This window comes from Muntiacus reevesi, chromosome 2 (genome assembly GCF_963930625.1).
Source record: "Muntiacus reevesi chromosome 2, mMunRee1.1, whole genome shotgun sequence".
NCBI lineage: Eukaryota > Metazoa > Chordata > Mammalia > Artiodactyla > Cervidae > Muntiacus > Muntiacus reevesi.
Window position 1 is genome coordinate 132,414,483 of NC_089250.1, and position 20,801 is coordinate 132,435,283.

General features: G+C 35.8%; 1 protein-coding gene across 1 annotated transcript in view; it reads left to right on the forward strand.

Annotated features, from left to right (window-relative positions):
* PTEN (phosphatase and tensin homolog) overlaps positions 1-10,698 on the forward strand; it is a 16,841-nt gene extending 6,143 nt beyond the window's left edge. The window contains exons 3-4 of the mRNA XM_065922850.1: positions 1,364-1,588; positions 4,030-10,698. Coding sequence (XP_065778922.1) covers positions 1,364-1,588; positions 4,030-4,215 — 411 coding nt within the window. The 3' untranslated portion in view covers positions 4,216-10,698. The remainder of the gene's footprint in view (positions 1-1,363; positions 1,589-4,029) is intronic.
* Positions 10,699-20,801: the final 10,103 nt, after the last annotated feature.

Genomic DNA, 20,801 nt, shown 5'->3' on the forward strand with positions numbered 1-20,801 from the left:
ATTTTTTTTCACCAGAAACCCATTTCCTATGTGTACTATATAAATAAAAGTTAAGTATATCTCCATAGCTTTGAAAATGTATTTTTCAATAATCCAAGTGGTATTAATAAATGTTTTGCAGTTAAGGTAAATTTTTTCTTTTATTCATTGTAAGACTAGCATGCATAAAAATTTAATATTTTGCTTTTAAAAATAAGCACCTGTATCACTTTTTCTATACTTTTAGGAGTACACTAATTCTTATTCTTCCAATTTACATTAACACATGTAAAATTGAAGGTTAAGTTAAATATTTATAATAATTTGTGTATCTTGAGTTACCTTACATTTATTTCCATTTTATGTGATTTTCCTTGCATGTTGTAAGAATTTGGCCTGTTTTAAACAAAGCAGTTTTGTATAATCAGTGCATTAGCACAATCCACAGTTTTTGAAGTTTTAAGTTTTGCTGGTTTATTTTCTTCTGACTCTTAAGTGAAGTATGTGTATAGTTACTAACTTAGTAACTTTGCTAAAATAATTGAAATTAATAAAACATTTTTAAAAGACTTCTACCACATAAAACTGCTGGGCTAGGTACTGTTAAAAGATGCAAAAACATTTAAGACATAAGTTCCTTAAGTTTCTTACCATCTTCCCAGGAAAATAAACTTGAAGATAAATTAGAATAAAAGATTTAAATGGCAGTTTAAGGTACCAGATAAGATGTCACAGGATTGTACATCATTAATTGTCAAATGATGTGTACAGGCCAGTTCCACTATTTAAGAGAGAGAACAGTTTCTATGTTGATCAAGAAAGGTTTGAAGTAGTGAATTTCTGATGTGATTTTTTTTTTTTATTTACAAGACCTCGTATTAGTAAGAAGTCATTTTTTTTTTTTAAGTGGGCATTTTGTAAGAATGAAAAGTTAAAGTTCGTAACACCCTTTGGCGCTTCATTGGAAAGTTGTACTGACATTTCAAAAGCTTTTGTTAAAGTAAATTTTGTAATAGCTTGTTGAAACACAGAGGAAGTTAAATCCATTTCTGAATTTTTTAGTATATAATATAAACTCAACACTTTAAAAGACTAACATTAGACTAGAAAAGATATTTTACTTAAGGTATTAAAGTAAGTTTATTTTAGCACTTGTGGAATTACATTTTTGGTCTAGATTTGAATTAAAGGAAACTTCCTATGGGAATTAGATGCTATAGATAGATAATCCATGGATTGCCCAGTATTAGTTTTTGTGTTTACCTTTATTCAGAATATTAAATAGCACATGGCATGATTTGTTCACTTCCTAGGACAAATGTTGAATAAATTAGCCTTGTCTTTAAAAAAAAAAATTCAAATATGTCTTTTTTTTTTTTTAAAGGACAAAATGTTTCACTTTTGGGTAAACACATTCTTCATACCAGGACCAGAGGAAACCTCAGAAAAAGTAGAAAATGGAAGTCTGTGTGATCAAGAAATTGATAGCATTTGCAGTATAGAGCGTGCGGATAATGACAAAGAGTATCTAGTACTCACTCTAACAAAAAATGATCTCGACAAAGCAAATAAAGACAAGGCCAACCGATACTTTTCTCCAAATTTTAAGGTCAGTTAAAAACATATTGAGAAGTTGGTGAGTGGCTCTGTGTGTTTGTTTTGTTCTAGGTATATAGCTGGTGAAAGACTTGCATGGTTAATTTTTAAATTAAGTACATTCATAAGCATTGTTTATGTAGCAGTAACCTAAAACTTTTTAATGAAATCCAGGATGCACAGAGAGTCAAAAAGCTACCTTTTCCTTACCCTGTTATTTGCAGTTTGGTGAAATACAGGGCATAGGTTGGGGAGGGGATTTAAGTTGAATATGAAGTAGGAATAGGTGAAGACAGAAGTGGGAAGGAACTCAACCCTTTAGGAATGATTCATATGGAATGTTTTCACTGCTTCTACCCTTCTCCCTCTCCATTTTATTCTCAACTCCTTAGAGCAATCTTAAAAATGACTTGTTTGTATCAGTCTTGTTTATACTTTTTAAAGATCTGTGGTTTTTTGATGTGACCTGCAGGGAACTGTATAATTTAGCATGGGACTACTTTCTACATCTAGTCTAGCCACATTCTCTTCCTGCAGTTCACTCAGACTGGTCTCCTGTCAGTTCTTCAGTTGCCTCAGGTCTTTCCCATTCGTTTCCTTCTCCCCATAGCTCTCCACCCCTCAGCCTTTCCCTGCCCTTCACATGGCTGTCCTTCTTACATCCTAACCTTTGCTTCAATCTCATGTGCTCTGAAAGGCCTTTTCTGATCATCCTCTCCTCCTCTTCCTTTTTATAAACTCTGCCTACCTCCTCTTGTTATGGAATTGTTTGGTTCATTTTACTTTTATCTGTATGCCACATGTGTTTGTGTACTTTTATTTATACTTCTAGATGAGAATTAAAATCAGGTTAAAAAATCTGACTTGTGAATATTCCCTAATGGTGGTTTGCCATTTTTTTCTTCTCATTTCTTATTCCTGATTTTTCTCTCTCCCTTTCACCACACCCTCGTCCTTTCTTTTTTAAAATTCTCTCTTCATTCCATTTTTATAACATGTAGTAAACTTAATCATATCTTGTAAGTTTAAGGATATTGCTAGCAGTAATAAAAGTAAACAGGGGCTGCCTGTTTCCAGTCAAAGTGGAGCTAATAAGTGTCTTTAGATCTTATATTTAAAGTGTTTTGAAGTATCTTTTAGAATTTGCAAGTTTGTTTACTTTCTTTTCTCTGTCTACACTTTCCTCAGTTACTAGCTTTTAAAGTGTGACTTCCTTTAATTTTATTTTTTTGTTTTAATGTTACAAGAGGTTTCATATTTGTTATTACAAATAAAAGCTATTGCAGTTATCAGTAAACACATATAATACCATATAATGGTAAGCGCTTTGGAAAAATAAAGCAGAGATAGGAGTGAGAGTGGCCTTGGTGTATTTTCTAGTGGGATGATTAGAGAAGGCCTCTCCAAGAAGTTGACTTTAGAGGCCTAAGTGAAATGAGTGAGCTATAAAATATCTGGGAAAAGAGGAAAGAGCAGGTGTATAAGCCCTGAGACAAGAGTGAGTTTAGTGTATTTGAGGAGCAATAGATAAGAAATCATTTTGGCTAACACACATCAGTCCAAGTGTGAATACATTGACCGTGTTCTCCATAGGAAAGATGTAATGTGATTTTTGCCTTTAAAAGTTTACCCTGTCCTCTCCTTTAAAGTAAAAGCTAGAGGGGGTCAAGAATAAAAGCTAGGATACTAGTTGAAGGTAGAACTAAAAGGATTTACTGATGGAGTGGATATTGAATGTAAGAAAGAAGAATCGATAATGACTCTTAGATCATGTGGGCAGGGCTGTAGGTATAATAGACAGATCAAAGAATTTGATGTCATATCTAATTTAAATCCCACATCCACTGCCTACTAGATATGTAGCCTCTAGCAAGTGTCCTAGCCTTTCTGAACTATAGCTTTCTCTCTTTTAAAACAGAAAGACCTATCTTGTAGAGTTGTTTTGACAGTTATTTCAGCTCTGCTTGTAAAGGTCGTTGGTTCACTATTTAGAGCACTGGATGATATTAACTTTTTTATTACTTCCTTTCAGTGAAGTTTTTAGGGCGAATGGAATCCTAGACATCATTGTTAATATTATCTGTATTAGAAAATACGTTGAATTTCAGACAGGCTAAGTGAAACATTCTTTTGAAACGCAACTCTTTGTGAGTTGTTGTGATTGAAAATATATTATGTGGACTATTTGAAATCAGTACATTTCTTTTGTAGAATTATTAATGCCTATAGTTTATGCTTATTTAAAAAAACACATAGTATGTTAACATCCCAGTTTCTTTTCAGTGTACACCAAGAAAGAACATGTAGGAAATCTTAAGAAGATAAGGTCATTTAAAAGGCTTTTTAAGGATTATATATGTCATAATACTTGAAAATGAATCTGATAAAGATATGTATCTTTAAGAGTGGTCAGATTTATGGGTTTTTCATTTACACTTTCTCTTCTTTCTCTAGGTGAAGCTGTACTTCACAAAAACAGTAGAGGAGTCATCAAATCCAGAGGCTAGCAGTTCAACTTCTGTAACACCAGACGTTAGTGACAATGAACCTGATCATTATAGATATTCTGACACCACTGACTCTGATCCAGAGAATGAACCTTTTGATGAAGATCAGCATACACAAATTACAAAAGTCTGATTTTTTTTTATCAAGAGGGATAAAACACCATGAAAACAAACTTGAATAAACTGAAAATGGACCTTTTTTTTTTTTTAATGGCAATAGGACATTGTGTCAGATTACCAGTTATAGGAACAATTCTCTTTTCCTGACCAATCTTGTTTTACCCTATACATCCACAGGGTTTTGACACTTGTTGTCCAGTTGAAAAAAGATTGTGTAGTGTCATGTATATACCTTTTTGTGTCAAAAGGACATTTAAAATTCAATTAGGATGAATAAAGATGGCACTTTCCCATTTTATTCCAGTTTTATAAAAAGTGGAGACAGACTGATGTGTATACGTAGGAATTTCTCATTTTGTGTTCTGTCACCAACTGAAGTGGCTAAAGAGCTTTGTGATACACAGGTTCACATCCTACCCCTTTGCACTTGTGGCAACAGATAAGTTTGCAGTTGGCTAAGAGGAGTTTCTAAAAGGTTTTGCTACATTCTAATGCATGTATTCGGGTTAGGGGAATGGAGGGAATGCTCAGAAAGGCATTTGTTGTGTGCTGGATCCTGGACCATATACCATCTCCAGCTATTTACACGCACCTTTCTTTAGCATGCTGCAGTTATTAATCTGGACATTTGAGGAATTGGCCGCTGTCACTGCTTGTTATTTGTGCATTTTATTTTTTTTAAGCATATTGGTGCTAGAAAAGGCAGCTAGAGGGAGTGAATCTGTATTGGGGTACAGGAATGAACCTTCCACAACATCTTAAGAATCCACAAATGAAGGGATATAAAAGTAACGTGGTCAGAGATAAGAAACACAGCAACAACAATGACTTAACCATACAAATGTGGAGGCTATCAACAAAGAATGGGCTTGGAACATTATAAAAATCGACAATGATTTGTTAAATATGTTTTCTCAGTTGTAATGACTGCTCCATCTCCTGTGTAATCAAGGCCAGTGCTAAAAGTCAGATGCTATTAGTACCTACATCAGTCAACAACTTATGTTATTAGTTTTCAATCATATACCTGCTGTGGATGCTTCATGTGCTGCCTACAAGCTTCTTTTTTCTCATTAAATATACAATATTTTGTAATGCTGCACAGGAAATTTCAATTTGAGATTCTACAGTAAGCGGTTTTTTTTCTTTAAAGATTTATGATGCACTTATTCAATCCAATAGATGTCAGCCGTTCCACCCTTTTGACCTTACACATTCTATTACAATGAGTTTTGCAGTTTTGCACATTTTTTAAATGTCATTAACTGTTAGGGAATTTTACTTGAATATTGAATACATATGATGTTTATATTTAAAAGGACGTTATTTGTGTTAAAAAGGAAATTAGGGTTGCAGTAAATTTTCAACACTGCACAAATAATAAGTCATTTACTTTTTCAGTAGAAATTGTCCCACATAATGCTTTTATCAATTTGCTATTGAAAGAAAAGATTTTTTTAAATGTGCAGTGTTGAATCATTTCTTCATAGTGCTAGAGTTAGGATTAGGGCTTCAGTTTCACTTCTTAAATATCATATATTTGATATGCCCAGACTGCATATGATTTTAAGCAGAGTACAACTACTATTGTACAGTTAATGTGAAGATATGAGTAAAAATAATTTTTTCCCAGAAATTTGATATCTTTCAAATTACATCTTGACCTTGAAACGTTTGACTATCCAGCCAATTTATTTCTTAATGGTGTAAAATCTCATTTTCAATAACTTATTGGTGCTGAAATTGTTCACTAGCTGTGGTCTGACCTAGTTAATTTACAAATACAGATTGCATAGGACCTACTAGAGCAGCATTTATAGAGTTTGATGGTAAATAGATTAGGCAGAACTTCATCTAAAATATTCTTTAGTAAATAATCTTGACATGTTTTCCATACCTCGTCAGTTTCATTCAAAAAATAAGGTTTTAAAATTTTTTAACAAAGTGGTTAGTATTTACACATTTATATTTCAACATTGATATGTAGAGAATTGATTGACTGCTCATAAGTTAAATTGGTAAAGTTAGAGAAACCTATTCCTCAGCTCTCATCATTGAAATTTATCTCACCTTGTCTTTCATAAAAGCTGAAAACTGTTGACTAAAATGAAAATCAACTATTTGTGTTTCGAAGATAGTTATTAATACTGTTATTTGTTACAGTTTTGGGCACAGTATATTAAAGCATAACTTGTATTGTTCCAATATGTAACATGGAGGGCCAGGTCATAAATAATGACATTATAATGGGCTTTTGCACTGTTATTATTTTTCCTTTGGAATGTGAAGGTCTGAATGAGGGTTTTGATTTTGAATGTTTCAATGTTTTTGAGAAGCCTTGCTTACATTTTATGGTGTAGTCATTGGAAATGGAAAAATGGCATTATATATATTATATATATATAAATATATATTATACATACTACTCTCCTTTATTTCAGTTACCATGCCCATAGAATTTGACAAGAATTGCTATGACTGAAAGGTTTTCGAGTCCTAATTAAAACTTTATTTATGACAGTATTCATGATTAGCCTGAAATGCATTCTGTAGGTAAATCTCTTTGAGTTTCTGGAATGTTTTCTTAGACTTTTTGGATGTGCAGCCGCTTACTTGTCTGAAGTTACTTGAAGGCATCACTTTTAAGAAAGCTTACAATTGGGCCCTGTACCATCCCAAGTCCTCTGTAGCTCCTCTTGAACATTTTTCTGCCATAATTATTAAAGGGTAGTTGAGTAAATAGCATCACCATTCTTCACTGTGGCACAGGTTATAAACTTGAGTGGAGTTTACCGGCAGCATCAAATGTTTCAGCTTTAAAAAATAAAAGTAGGGTACAAGTTACTATTTAGTTCTAGAAAATTTGTGCAATATGTTCATAACGATGGCTGTGGTTGCCACAAAGTGCCTCGTTTACCTTTAAATACTGTTAATGTGTCATGCATGCAGATGGAAGGGGTGGAACTGTGCGCTAAAGCGGGGGCTTTAACTGCAGCGTTGGGCAGAGTTGCCTTCTACCCTGCCAGTTCAGAAGTTCAATCTGTTTCCATGTAGACTATATATACTAAGAAACTTGAGTCTGTTCAGCAGCCTTACTCCGGCTCAGCCTCTTCAGATACTCTCGTGCCGTGCAGCAGTGGCTCTGTGTAAACGCTATGCACTGAGGATACACAAAATGCCGTGTGTGCAAGATCATGCCTCCTCCCAACCAGATGTCCACTTGTTACTGTGTTTGTTAACAGCCCTTTATCTCCTAGTGTTATAAACTCCACTTAAAGCTGATTAAAGTCTCATTCTTGTCATTGTGTGGGTGTTTTATTAAATGAGAATATTTGTCATTTAAATGGCTTAGGTTCATTGACATTTTAATGATGGGCAGCCAAATGTGACTAATAAGTTTTTTTTGTAAGGTTTTTTTTTTAACCCCCTGCTGTCCTTCAAAGCCTACAGTTACATAAAAACAGGGGACCTTATCAGTCTGGGAGTAGAGTACCAATCTACTCATGTTTGAGAGGCATTTCGCTTTTTTAGGATCTTAGTCTAATAGTAAATTGTTTCAAGCACAATTTAAATTGCACATGTTAAATAAGATGCTAATCCCAAAATGTTCACGAGTTTTGAAAAATCATGCATATATCTATATATATATATTTTACTAAGTGGGGTGTCTGAAGATAATTGCCCAGAATGGATTTGATATCTCAGATTTCAATTTTGTGGCTTTTCCATTCTTTGATTCTGTAATACTCCATCAACATGGGAAGCTTCATCTGTTCACTGTGACTTACACTCTTTAAAAATTGATATTCCACAATAGTCTAAAGACTTTATGTTCCTGAACTTAATCTTATTTCTCATATTTTTAAGAGCTCAAAGACTAAGGCATATCCTTTCGACAAAGCATAGTAAGGTAATAAGTAAAAGTGTAGCTTACACAAATGTTTTAAAAAGAAAGCAGATCATTTATGTAACAGAATTTAATGTTATTTCAAGTTTACATTTTCTCTTAACTTTTAAAAAAGTGAATATGAAGTATGAAAAGTGTGTGTGTGTGTACACACATTTTTTTCTTTTTAGATAAATATGGATGAAAACAATACTGGGGTCTAAAATCATTCTGATTTATAAGATGATCTTTGTGATGTCTGAAAACTAGGAATTTACTGTTTGGTTTTTTTTTAATTGCATGTTCTCACTACCCTTAATTTGAGCTAGCTTGGTTAAGTGAATGCCATCACCATTTCCATTGAAAATTTAAAACTCACCGGTGTTTAATATGCAGGCTTCCAAAGGCTCACAACAAATCAAGACCCTTAAATTAGTTAATTTGCTGCTAATGTGAAACTTTTCTTATTCTTTTATTCTTGCCAGATAATTAGCCACAGATCTAAAACTTAGTCTTAAATGGCTTGAGTGTAAGTTTTGATTAGCAGTGCTGTTACTAGTTCAGAGAGGAATGTTTGTGAATGGAAATAGTGTAAATATTCAGTCCAAACTGGTATAAATACGTAAAAAACTAGCAAAAAAGGTAACAGAGTAGAACACTTAAAAACTTCTAAAGATGAGATGAAAGAGACTGCTTTTCCTATGGAATGATGTATCTGTAGGAAACCTAATGATTATCAATGGTTTTTAATTTTAGAGTAAATATATTCTTTTATGATCTTGCTATTTTTCCATCTTTTAAGAGATCTTCCAAGTGTATCAGAATATATGTAGCCACTCTGACAAATACATATGTTGGTAGCTTTAAAAGTTTGTAATGTGAAGTCAGTAAAGGACAGTAGTTTCATTGGTTGGTAATACCCCTTGGTTTTTAAGTTAGCTGTGTTGAGAACAGTTTCCCATAAAAAAATCTCCGCTTATAATCCCACCACCTGGAAACAGCCATTATTAATACTTTAGTGACTATACAATCATGTTTTTTTTCTTGTATATTCATGTATATATTTTCTTTAAATAGTGAAATTTGTACTGTGCATACTCTCAAAGCCTTTAAGCTTAGTATTTCTCATATGGATTTGTAGAATGTTAAATTACAGCAGAAAATGGACATTGATTGGATTCTTTCTAGTGCTGCAGATGCAGATGATGTGTGTACTGGAGAGCCCTTTCCAATTCAGTGGGTCAGTCATAGACGTTTAAATATTGTTGGCATCAGAATAATACATGTCTAGGTAAATAAGACAGTTACATTTATTTAGAATAGACAGGCTTAAGATTGTAGATATTTCTCTTCAAAAACTATTTCAAACATTTGCATTTTGGAATTATGTGTTAAACAGAATGTATGAAACACTATTAGTAGTTAATTTCATCATCACCTTTCTATTTCCCTTACAAGTTGGAAAAGAAGGATGAGCTTTTCACCTTTTATAATTCCCAAACAGTTGCTCAATTTAGAGTGAATTAAACACCTGCGAAAAAGAAAGTTACTGCTTGTTTATCACTTAGCTGTCTCCATATCTGTGCCCATGAGACTTCTGTCACATGAAAACCTATTTCTTGAATGGTTCGCATTTAGCTCTGGAACTTAACCATGTTTAATAATGGTGGGCTTAGGACAAAAAACTTTTCTTGACAGTTAAGAATTTTGGTGAAAAAAATTTAGCTGGAGGGCAATACATAACTTATAAACCAATGTATTGATATTTTACCAACATTTTTACATATATGAAGTCAACTGCCATTTTTTAGCATTACCACATTTTAAAATAAAGCTGCATATTTTTAAATGAAATGTTTAACAAGGATTTATATTTTTCATTTTTTTAATTAAAAATAATATTTATATCTCCTTTGTTGCATGTGGATTCTCATCTGTTCTTAAAATGGTTAGAGATTTTGTTTGTGCTGAAGTGGAGCGAAGCTCATAGTCATGGCTCTAGTGTTTGAATTTGTCAAATCTGTTTACTCTTGTGAAATTCTTAAAATGGTTAAATGTGGCTTTCTGTAGCTTATCATTTATTGGCTTTCATGTACACTTTTAGGATTTTTCTGCCTACTCTGTTGTCTAAGTGATATCCCATGTTTACAAATGCTTTTTCAGTTTCTATTTTCTTTTTCCATTATAATGCCCTAGTGGGCAGTTTTTAAAAGAGAGTGTGAGAGTGTGTGTATGTGTGTAGTGAGGTCTGGGTGGCTGGGTGAACTACATGTTTGAGAGTGCTAGATTCCAGTTGTAGAGATGAAATAGTTTGATTCAGGCAACCAGTTCTCACTGGAATTTTACAGTTCATCACAATGAAAATAATCTTGACCTTGGTTGACTTTGACATTCAGTAATGAATCTTGGATATTTAATGAATTTGTTGGTAGTATCTTGATACATGCATTATTGAATTATTTTCTAAGTTGTGCATTTATCCAAAGTTGGTATGTTGGCAATGTTTATATCAAAATTCCATTTGGCTACTGATGGACATAAAAACAGAAATGCTTTCTTATGGACAGTATTTGTTTTCTTTAAAAAATTAAAAAGGTTAATTATTTTTAATACTTGGTTTTAAACTTTTTATTCAACAAGTGTTTGTCAAGTCCGTAGATGTTTGGATTATATTAGAGATCCAACCAACATCCTCTGGCCCTTGAGGAGTTTCTATTCTAATAGAGAAAATAGGTTTTATTAAAAGAATTATAATATTGATAAGTGACTCCGTGATGATTACCACACCTTCCATATATATGCTCCTCTAAATTTCCACCTCCGTTAAGTTAGAAGGGGCCATTCTGACTAATTTATTCCAGTGAGTTAGCAGTGAAAAGTGGTACGATACTTCCAAGGAAAAGCAGTGAAAGAAAATAAAATCCCTTGTACAATCCTTAGGCTTCTCTATTACAGTGACTGGGGACATGATGTGTTCCAGATGGTGCAACTCTGTCAGCCTGGGTGTTAGGTGACTGTATGGAGCAAAACTTCTTCAAATTCTCCCCCTGTATTGAATGTGTTAGGTATTAGCATAAGCAAGAAGTAAACATCAGCTTACACTGAGTTTTGGGGACAATTTGTTACATTGCATCATTAATTGCATTCTAACTTGTGCTTTGGAAGGACAAGACCCTGATGCTGGGAAAGATTGAAGTCAAAAGGAGAAGCAGGCAGCAGAGGATGAGATGGTTAGATAGAATCACCAACTTCATGGACGTGAATTTGAGCAAACTGGGAGATAGTGAAGGACGTGAGAGCCTTGTGTGCTGCAGTCCATGGGGTTGCAAAGAGTCGGGTACGACTTAGCGACTGAAAAACAACAAAATGGGGAAGGCTTTCTTGAGCAAAGAGGGAGTTAAGAATAAAGCAAACTGGGAAAAAAAATGCAAAGCAGAAAGCTACAAAACAACATGATGCAATAAAGAAACTAAATTGTAAGTCACTCAGTTGTTATTGAGCCAGGACTTGATATGTATCAGGTACTGAAGTAGATATGTGGGATACAAATGAGTGAACAATAGATCCCTGTCTTCAAAGATCTTACATTTTAGTAAGGGATACTATCAATAGATAATGATCACCACACCATTTATAAGTTAATAAATGCTGTGGGGGTAGTAGAGTGGGGAATGTGAACAGGGTAAGGAAGAGCCAAGTACACAGAAGCAGAGATTGCACTGTTGAATAGGGTAAATCCAGACAAGCCTCCCCTGAAACAGTAATTAGAAATTTTCATCCTTTTAATTAGCGAGATGCACTCATTATCCTGTATAAAATTTTGTTCTCTCCTTTTACAACTATATTGATGCTTGAGTTTTTAGGATTACTGTTGGTATATCTGAGCCTTGGCCCAAGCAGTAAAAGCTTCACCTGCAATGCAGGAGACATAAGAGACACGGGTTCAATCCCTGGGTCGGGAAGATCCCCTGGAGAAGCAAATGGCGACCTACTCCAGTATTCTTGCCTAGAAAATCCCATGGACAGAGGGACGTGAATGGGCTACAGTCCATGGGGTCATGAAGAGTGGAACATTACTGAGGATGCAGGTGCTCACATTGGTATATCTAGGGAGAATTTTTAAGACTTCCACTCAAAATAGTTACAATGTTCTAAGGTATATTATTTTCTAAATTGGTTTGGCAAAATCTGTATAAATAATCTTTCTTTTCATTCTCAGAGTTGCGTTCATTTTTAAATTTCTTGGAGTCTTACTAAATGTGTGTATTTGTATTTTGGCAATATTTGATACCATTTTTCAGCAGACGTTAAAGTTCTGTTATGGCCTTAAACACTTCTGTAAAGCTGAAAGGAAATGTCACTTACGATTTATTGATAGGAAACAAGTTGTAAATTTTGAGTTACTCAAGACAAAAAAGTGAAATTTATGACCTAGTGCTTTATGTTCTTAACTCATGAGCAAAAGCCTGTGGACTGTATAATAGTGAAAGAAATATCTTTTCACAAAGAAGGACCCCCCCCACACACACACACACACACTCTTCTCTTAACTCCATTTCCAGAAACAAGAAGTTTAACTTTGTGATCAAAGGGAAATAGTATAATTAAATTGAGTTGATACAATAGAAATTTGCAACTATTTATCTGGACATTGTTTAACTGGTATTTGCTAGTGACCAGTTTCTTTTTCCTAGCAAGGCAGTTGTGTATAACTGGACATAAAATTTTGAAAGAAAATGTTATTTTAAGTGGTTTAAAAGATTTCCTTGACAGTCTTGCTTTTTGTCTTAGAATATTCTGAGTCCACAGCTTTTTTTTTCCTACTGCATTTTACTTTAGAAAGAATTTAAGGTAGCTGAATGGGCTTCCCTAACATGCGAACTGACAAGTCAGTTTAGAAAACCATATTGCATGTATCCATTGGTCTTAACTGAAGGGTTAAACTTACTGGGAATATCTCCTGAACCTCTCATTGGAATATTTTTGTGAATTGTTCCTTTAAGCTTTGATAAATAAGTCTCCAACCTAATTTTCAAGGAAATAAGCTATGCTTTTACCATAGTGTTTATTCTTGAAATAACTGAGACTTGGGGAAAGTTGAGCTAGTCATATTTTGCTATTTAATATTTCCCAGGTAAATATGATCTATCAGTTCAGTTCAGTCGCTCTGTCGTGTCCGACTCTTTGTGACCCCATGGACTGCCGCACACCAGGCTTCCCAGTCCATCACCAACTCCCGGAGCTTGCTCTAACTCATGTCCATTGCGTCAGTGATGCCATCCAACCATCTCAACCTCTATTGTCCCCTTCTCCTGCCCCCAATCCCTCCCAGCATCAGGGTCTTTTACAGTGAGTCAGTTCTTCGCATCAGGTGGCCGAAGTATTGGAGCTTCAGCATCAGTCCTTCCAATGAATATTCAGGACTGATTTCCTACAGGATTGACTGGTTTGATTTCCTTGCAATCCAAGGGACTCTCAAGAGTCTTCTCCAACACCACAATTCAAAAGCATCAATTCTTTGGTCCAACTCTCATATCCATATATGACTATGGGAAAAACCATAGTTTCGATCAGGCGAACTTTTGTCGGCATGTCCCTGCTTTTTAATATACTATCTAGGTTTGTCATGACTTTTCTTCCAAGGAGCAAGTGTCTTAATTTCATGGCTGCAGTCACCATCTGCAGTGATTTTGGAGCCCAAGAAAATAAAGTGTGTCGCTGTTTCCACTGTTTTCCCATCTATTTGCCATGAAGTGATGGGACCAGATGCCATGATAGGTTTTTGAATGTTGAGTTTTAAGCTAAGACTTTTCACTCTCTTCTTTCACCAAGAGGCTCTTTAGTTCTCTTCGCTTTCCGCCTTAAGGGTGGTGTCATCTGCATATCTGAGGTTACTGATATTCCTCCCAGCAATCTTGATTCCAGCTTGTGCTTCATCCAGCCTGGCATTTCACATGATGTGCTCTGCATATAAGTTAGATAAGCAAGGTGACAGCATATAGCCTTGATGTACTCCTATCCCAATTTGGAATCAGTCTGTTGTTCCATGTCTGATTCTAACTGTTGCTCAATGATCTACATACAGATTTCTCAGAAGGCAGGTAAGGTGATCTGGTATTTTCATCTCTTGAAGAGTTTTCCATTTTGTTGTGATCCACACAGTCAAAGGCTTTAGCGTAGTCAGTGAACAGTAATGCAAAGGCAAAAATATGACCTATAGATACTGTGAAACTCATGCTTTCCTTTTCCATTATCATATTTATGAAATTAAATATTTCCTAGTTTTCTAATTCTTGTTATCTGTAAGGAAGAGAAATGTATTTAAATTTTATGGATATAAAAATTATCAAATTTCTCAGTTTTATTCAATATTTCCATGAATGTGTTTTCCTACATTTGGTGGGAAAACATTTTGCATGGTTATATTCAACAAGGGAACCACAAGTGTTCTTTAAGTAATTAATTGACTATTTGTTTACTGTGTACAGCTATCACAATTGATATGAGTAATGCATGGGCTTGTTATGATTATTAGTACTGTATATTAATGAATACTTGAAGGAGAACATAAATCTTAGTCTTTTTATAAAATAGTAGGTGCATATAAGGTAAAATTTCCCTTTTGCCAGACCCAGCAGATATTTAATGTGTTTTAGCTGTCCTTGGAGAAGACTGAAGCCATTGTTTCTATAAAAAATCCAATAAGATTAAAACAAAAATATCACTATGAACATGATTTATTGAGGTAAATTCTTGACTAGGAGGTCCTTGAAAACCTCAAGACTTGAATCTTTTTCAGAAAAATCAAACACAGTTCTACATCAGAAAACCTGAAGACACATACTTAAAATTCATGGGAATTCTGTGATGATAGATCTGGTACCTAGAGACCAAAATAAAGGAAACACAGAGGAAGCTGAAGTAAGAAAAGAAGGGAAAGTAAGAAGTCACGCAGGGGAGAGCTCTAACTGACTGTTAGTACTGGGGGCTGGTGGAGGGATGGGAATATAACAAATGTTCTTTTGAGTCTGCAGTATGTGCCAGACGCCGCAGTAGATATTTCACATACTTTACCTACCCTTAAAGGTAGGTAGTTGTATTTCATTTTCTGCACTAAAACTGAAGTTCAGAGTACTTAAATTTCCCATCTGACAACTAGTAAGTAGAACTAGATTTTAACAGGGCTGTCTCCTACCTGTTAAACAGAATCAAATTTACAAAGTGAACAAAACAAAGCCTCAACAAATAGTGGGTAATGAAGTCATGCCTATATTGTTTATTACTGACAGGAGAAAAGCAAGCTTCAGCTCAGGGTATGCCATGCAAAATAAATTGCAAAGAGAAATACTTAATTGTTCGAGCTATAAAAGAGGAAAATATATCTTGCAAACTTTTTGACAGGTACGATAGTAAGCTGTTGGCACACTTTTTCATATCAAGACACAGAATGAGAGCTCTATTTGAAGTTTATTATTAAATTGATCAACTAAACTCACATTTTATTTTTGCTTGGACCAGAATGGGGCTTCCCTGGTGGCTTAGAGGATAAAGCATCTGCCTGCAATGTGGGAGACCTGGGTTTGATCCCTGGGTTGGGAAGATCCCCTGGAGAAGGAAATGGCAACCCACTCTAGTATTCTTGCCTGGAGAATCCCATGGACAGAGGAGCCCAATGGGCTACAGTCCGTGGGGTCGCAAAGAGTTGGACATGACTGAGCGACTTCACACACACACTGGACCAGAATACCTGGACTGTTCAAAGTAACTGGTTATCAGTTAAGCAGGCCAACTAGCCATCCAACAAGGACATGTTGCATGCTTTCCATGTCCAGTTGGCATTATGGTAGTGTAGAAGTCAGAAAGTTTCCCTGGTGGCTCAGACAGTAATGAAGCCGCATGCAACACGAGAGACCTGGGTTTGATCCCTGGGTTTGGAAGATCCCCGGGAGGAGGGCATGGCAACCCACTCCAGTATTCTTGCCTAGAGAATCCCCATGGACAGAGGAGCCTGGCGGGCTACAGTCCGTGGGTCGCTGAGAGTTGGGCATGACTGAGCAACTGAGCACACACAGAAGTCAGAAAGGGTCATAGAGTATTTATTTAAGAGCAGGGGAACAGATATTAGGTAGGGGGAAGAGCAAGCTCCATGGCTTTTTGTAGGTGCAAACTTGCTTACTTAAGTGACAGTGGAGAGAGGTGGAAGAAAGCATTTGGGGAAATAGGCAGGGAGCTTACAGATGCAGTCAAAGTGTACCAAAGCTACTCAGTTCTCGCTAATGACAACATCTGAAGCAAATGTGAAAATCAAGTACAGTACCTAAGAACCCTGAAAAGTAAACAAAAGCAAGCAGACTGTGAAGGAGTGTCAAAACTTGGAAAAGCAATTTGTATGAGGATTTCCCGTGATTTCTCTTTTCTCTTACAGCTCGGCCTTAAGGGTGGGCCTCCTGGTGGAACTGTACATGGTTGGAGACATCCAGCTTTCTAGCCAGGGGAACCAGAAAAACAGAGTTTCATCTGAGTCAGAGAGCATGAGGTTGGGGAGAGTGGGAAAATCTTGAAGATATCCTGAGGAAAATTCAGTCTAATTCTTTGTGTGACATTCCAGAGTCCTGGGCTCACTACTGAGCTGGCATGCATAGGACAGACCTAAGGCACCGTAGCAGCATTCACAAATGAAACTGCGGTCGGAGCCCCCACTCACAAAAGGTGAGACAGAATTTGCAGCCTGAGCCTTATTGGGTTGATTGCTTAACTAAACAATCAAATAAAATGTTTCCCCATCCCCCCAGGTTCTAACAAGATCAGAGGTGGTATAAGCCAATATCCAAACTTACATAACCAGGAAGAACCAGGAATACTTTTTCTAAAGAAAAAAGTGTCAAGAGAAGCTAGCCTCCAGATAACCCAGATGTTAGAATTATCAGATGTAAATGCAACTATTATAATTATACTTCAAGAGATAAACACACTTGAACTGAATGGAAAAAGTTCTCGGCAGAGAAACAAATTATGAAAAGAATCACATAGAAATCTTACAGCAAAAAGTATACCATCTGATATTAAAAATAAAAACCACTACATGGACAACAGAAGAATGGAAGTGACAGGAGCCAGCAAACTTGAAGATAATAAATGTCTGATTTTCATGCTGACTGTAAAGCCTTAAATGTAGATGAGTGCTTGAGAAGCAAAATATATCTGATTGCAATTAGCTACAGGTGCCTTAATAAGATATTAATCCAAGAACATTCATGGGACTCCCTCAGCTATATATATAAAGTTCCTGCTATTTGTCAACAACACTCAGTGAAAAATTAGCATTATCATAGGTCCAAACATGATTATGTCAATTTTATACTATAGTGTTTTATGCAGGTTTAATATGTAAATGGTTCCTCTTGTGGCTCAGACTTTAAAGAATTCACCTGCAATGCAAGAGACCCAGGTTCAATCCCTGGGTCGGAAAGATCCCCTGGAGAAGAGAATGGCTATCCATTCCAGTATTCTTGCCTGGAGAACTCCATGAACAGAGGAACCTGGTGGGCTACAGTCCAGGGGGTCTCAAAGAATTAGATGTGGCTGAGTGACTAAGCATGCATGAAATATGTAAGAACTCATTTCAAATGCTCTGTGACTTACAATGTCCAAAGTGGCATTGACAAAAATTAGTATTCTGATTAGGTCTATTGTCTTGAATATCCACAGTAAAAGTAGCTTTGAAACATGGGAGAATCATCACCAGATACATAATGGCTAAGCTCATCCTCAGAGTCAGTACTGGGTAATCACTTTGCTCACCTGCTCATGTTAACTCTTTGGTTTAACCTTTGTAATTGGGCCTTTTTCTAGGTATGGATGTTATTACAGAGAGATCCTCAGAAAACTGACCAATCATGTAGGCATAACACATGCTTTTCAGTTTTACAACAGAAAAGATATGATGTTTAAAGTTTCTAGCACCCAGAAATCTTGACAAGTTTGTAGGTTGGTTTGGAGAAAGACTGAACTGGTATTGCAGTCATCTGGAAAAATGACTTCCTGATGAAGGAAGAGAATTTCAAGGCTGTAGAATACCTCCCATTATTACAGTAGCACCATATTACTTTCAACTGTTAGTATAAAACTTTGTGGTGACAATGATTATTCTGGATTAAAAAGTGTAACAAACTTTGCCATTTAATTCTCATAAGGTAGGAAGTCTGATTATATCTATCTGATACATGACAAGTTGAGGTACAGAGAGGTTCAACAACTTGTTGAACATAGAAAAATTAGTAAGTAGTAGAACCAGAACTTAAATCCAGGTCAGTTTGATTGCTGACCCGAGGCCATTAATTATCGTGTTATACATGCTACTTCCTGTAACAACTTAAGGAAGCATTTAATTTCTTTAAGAGAGCATGGTCTTCAAACTGGAATGGGTAGAAGAGTGGTGTAAGGAGCACATTTCAAGTGTTTGGTTTCAGAATTCCTTTACACTCTTAACAGTTATCGAGGATCTCAAAGAGCTTTTGTTTGTGCGCATTACCTATTGATGTTTACCATATTGGAAACTAAAATTCAGTACTAGTTTTGGCACTACATATATTAAAAGTGGAATGATATAGAAATTAGCAAGGCTTCTGCAAATTTGTGAAGCATTCCAGGATCTGGAATTAACATAGTGTTGTAGGTCAGTATTGTTGTTTAGTCACTAAGCATGTCTGACTCTTTTGTGACCCCATGGACTCTCTGGCCTACCCAGCTCTTCTGTCCATGGGATTTCCCAGGCAAGAATACTGGGGTGGGTTGCCATTTCCTTCTCCAGGGGATCTTTCCAACCCAGGGATTGAACCCATCTCCTAAATTGTCAGGTAGACTTTACGACTGAGCCACATAGGAAGCCCCAATTAAGGGCCTATTCCTATGCCCACCACTGGCAGTGCATGTGTGTCCTCTGTTGATGGAGAAAGCCAGTGGATGGTAAAGAAGTAAGTAAGTAAATGAGATAGTTACAGAACCAAGTCAAATATTCTGATTGAAACAGACAGGAGATAAGACTGAATAACCAGGGGAGGCCTCTTTGGATGAGGTATCAGGTAAGGTCTACATGTGTAGTTCATTGTTGTTTAGTCAGTAAGTGGTGTCTGACACTTCTGTGATCCCATGGACTGTAGCTTGCCAGGCTCCTTTGTCCAGGGGATTTCTCAGGTAAGAATACTCGAGTGGGTTGCCATTTCCTTCTCCAGAGGATCTTCCTGACCCTAGGATCAAACTTGCATTTCCTGCAATGGCAGGCAGTGGATTCTTTACCACTGACCCACCATGGAAGCCCAAAAAGAAAGATACTGTATAGCTAAAAAAGAAAAATTGGAATTAAAACTCAAGCCGTATTACCTGACATACGTTTACTAATTTAAAAAGTAACAATAAATAGACTCATTACATATTAAGATAACATTTTTGATGAAGATGATATGCTTTCCAAAACAGAAATTTAGTGATAAGGGTAGCTTTTTAAAAAACATTTTTTCATATCTTTTTTTACTTGTCTTAATAGAATGAGTTGAACTTTCATACTTACTTTTCATTCAATCTATTATGGTATGGTTTTGGTTGTAGTATGTGAGGAAAACATGGCCTCACATAGGTATATAGTTAGGAAAAGAAGTATGTTAACAGCCTTTTCAGATAATTGTTAAATGGAGATAAGTGAAGTGAAAGTTGCTTAGTCGTGTCTGACTCCTTGTGACCCCACAGATTGCAGCCTGCCAAGCTCCTCTCTTCATGGAATTCTCCAGGCAAGAATACTGGAGTGGGTTGCCATGCTCTTTCCAGGGGATCTTCCCAACCCAAGGATTGAACCTGGGTCTCCTGCATTGCAGGTAGATTCTTTACTGTCTGAGCTACCAGGGTAGATATTTTTATTTGGTACTACCAACCCACCAAGTTGTAATTTCCTTAAAGTTAGGCACAATGTGAAATTGGAAACCTTCAGTGAAATTTTTGTATTCTATATTAATGCAAACACATTGATTCATCCTATTCTTTCAATGGATCTTTTACCCATGCATGATTTTGTAACATCATACATGGATTATTTGGAAAATATTGGTTCATTGAGTTGTGTCGATCTTCCAAATGTTGACACATTTCCTTACACAATGTTAAAAATCATGTTTGCTAATATCACACTGGGCTCATCAGAAAAGTCTTTAAATATTGGAAAGCTGTCAAGTTAATGGTGGCAGATACAAGTTTTAAAAAATATTAATTTTTATTCAAAAGCTTTAAATTTATTACTGACAAGAAATGTATCCATTTGTTTTGCTGAAAGAATCCCAATATTCTGCAGGGGCTGGAGGCCACGCTTTGAGGATCATTGACGTAAGAGCTTTGATTGGGAAGAGGCAAGTAAGAGGACACTTACCTAAAACAAAGCTCCAAACAAATTAATTTTCAGAGTGATGAAGGAACTTGAAAATGAGGTCTCAAATCATTAGCAGTAATCTGTGACAAATTAGGAGAAATGGGGGAAAGTTCTGTCACATAGAAATGAGAAAAGATTGCTTTAAGTCTCCAGAGGGATACATTCTGGGTAATGAAAATCAGTGTATTTAACATCGATTCCCAGAAAAAGATTGTACCATATTCTTTTTTTTTTTTTTTTTTTAATTTTATTTTATTAGTTGGAGGCCAATTACTTCACAACATTTCAGTGGGTTTTGTCA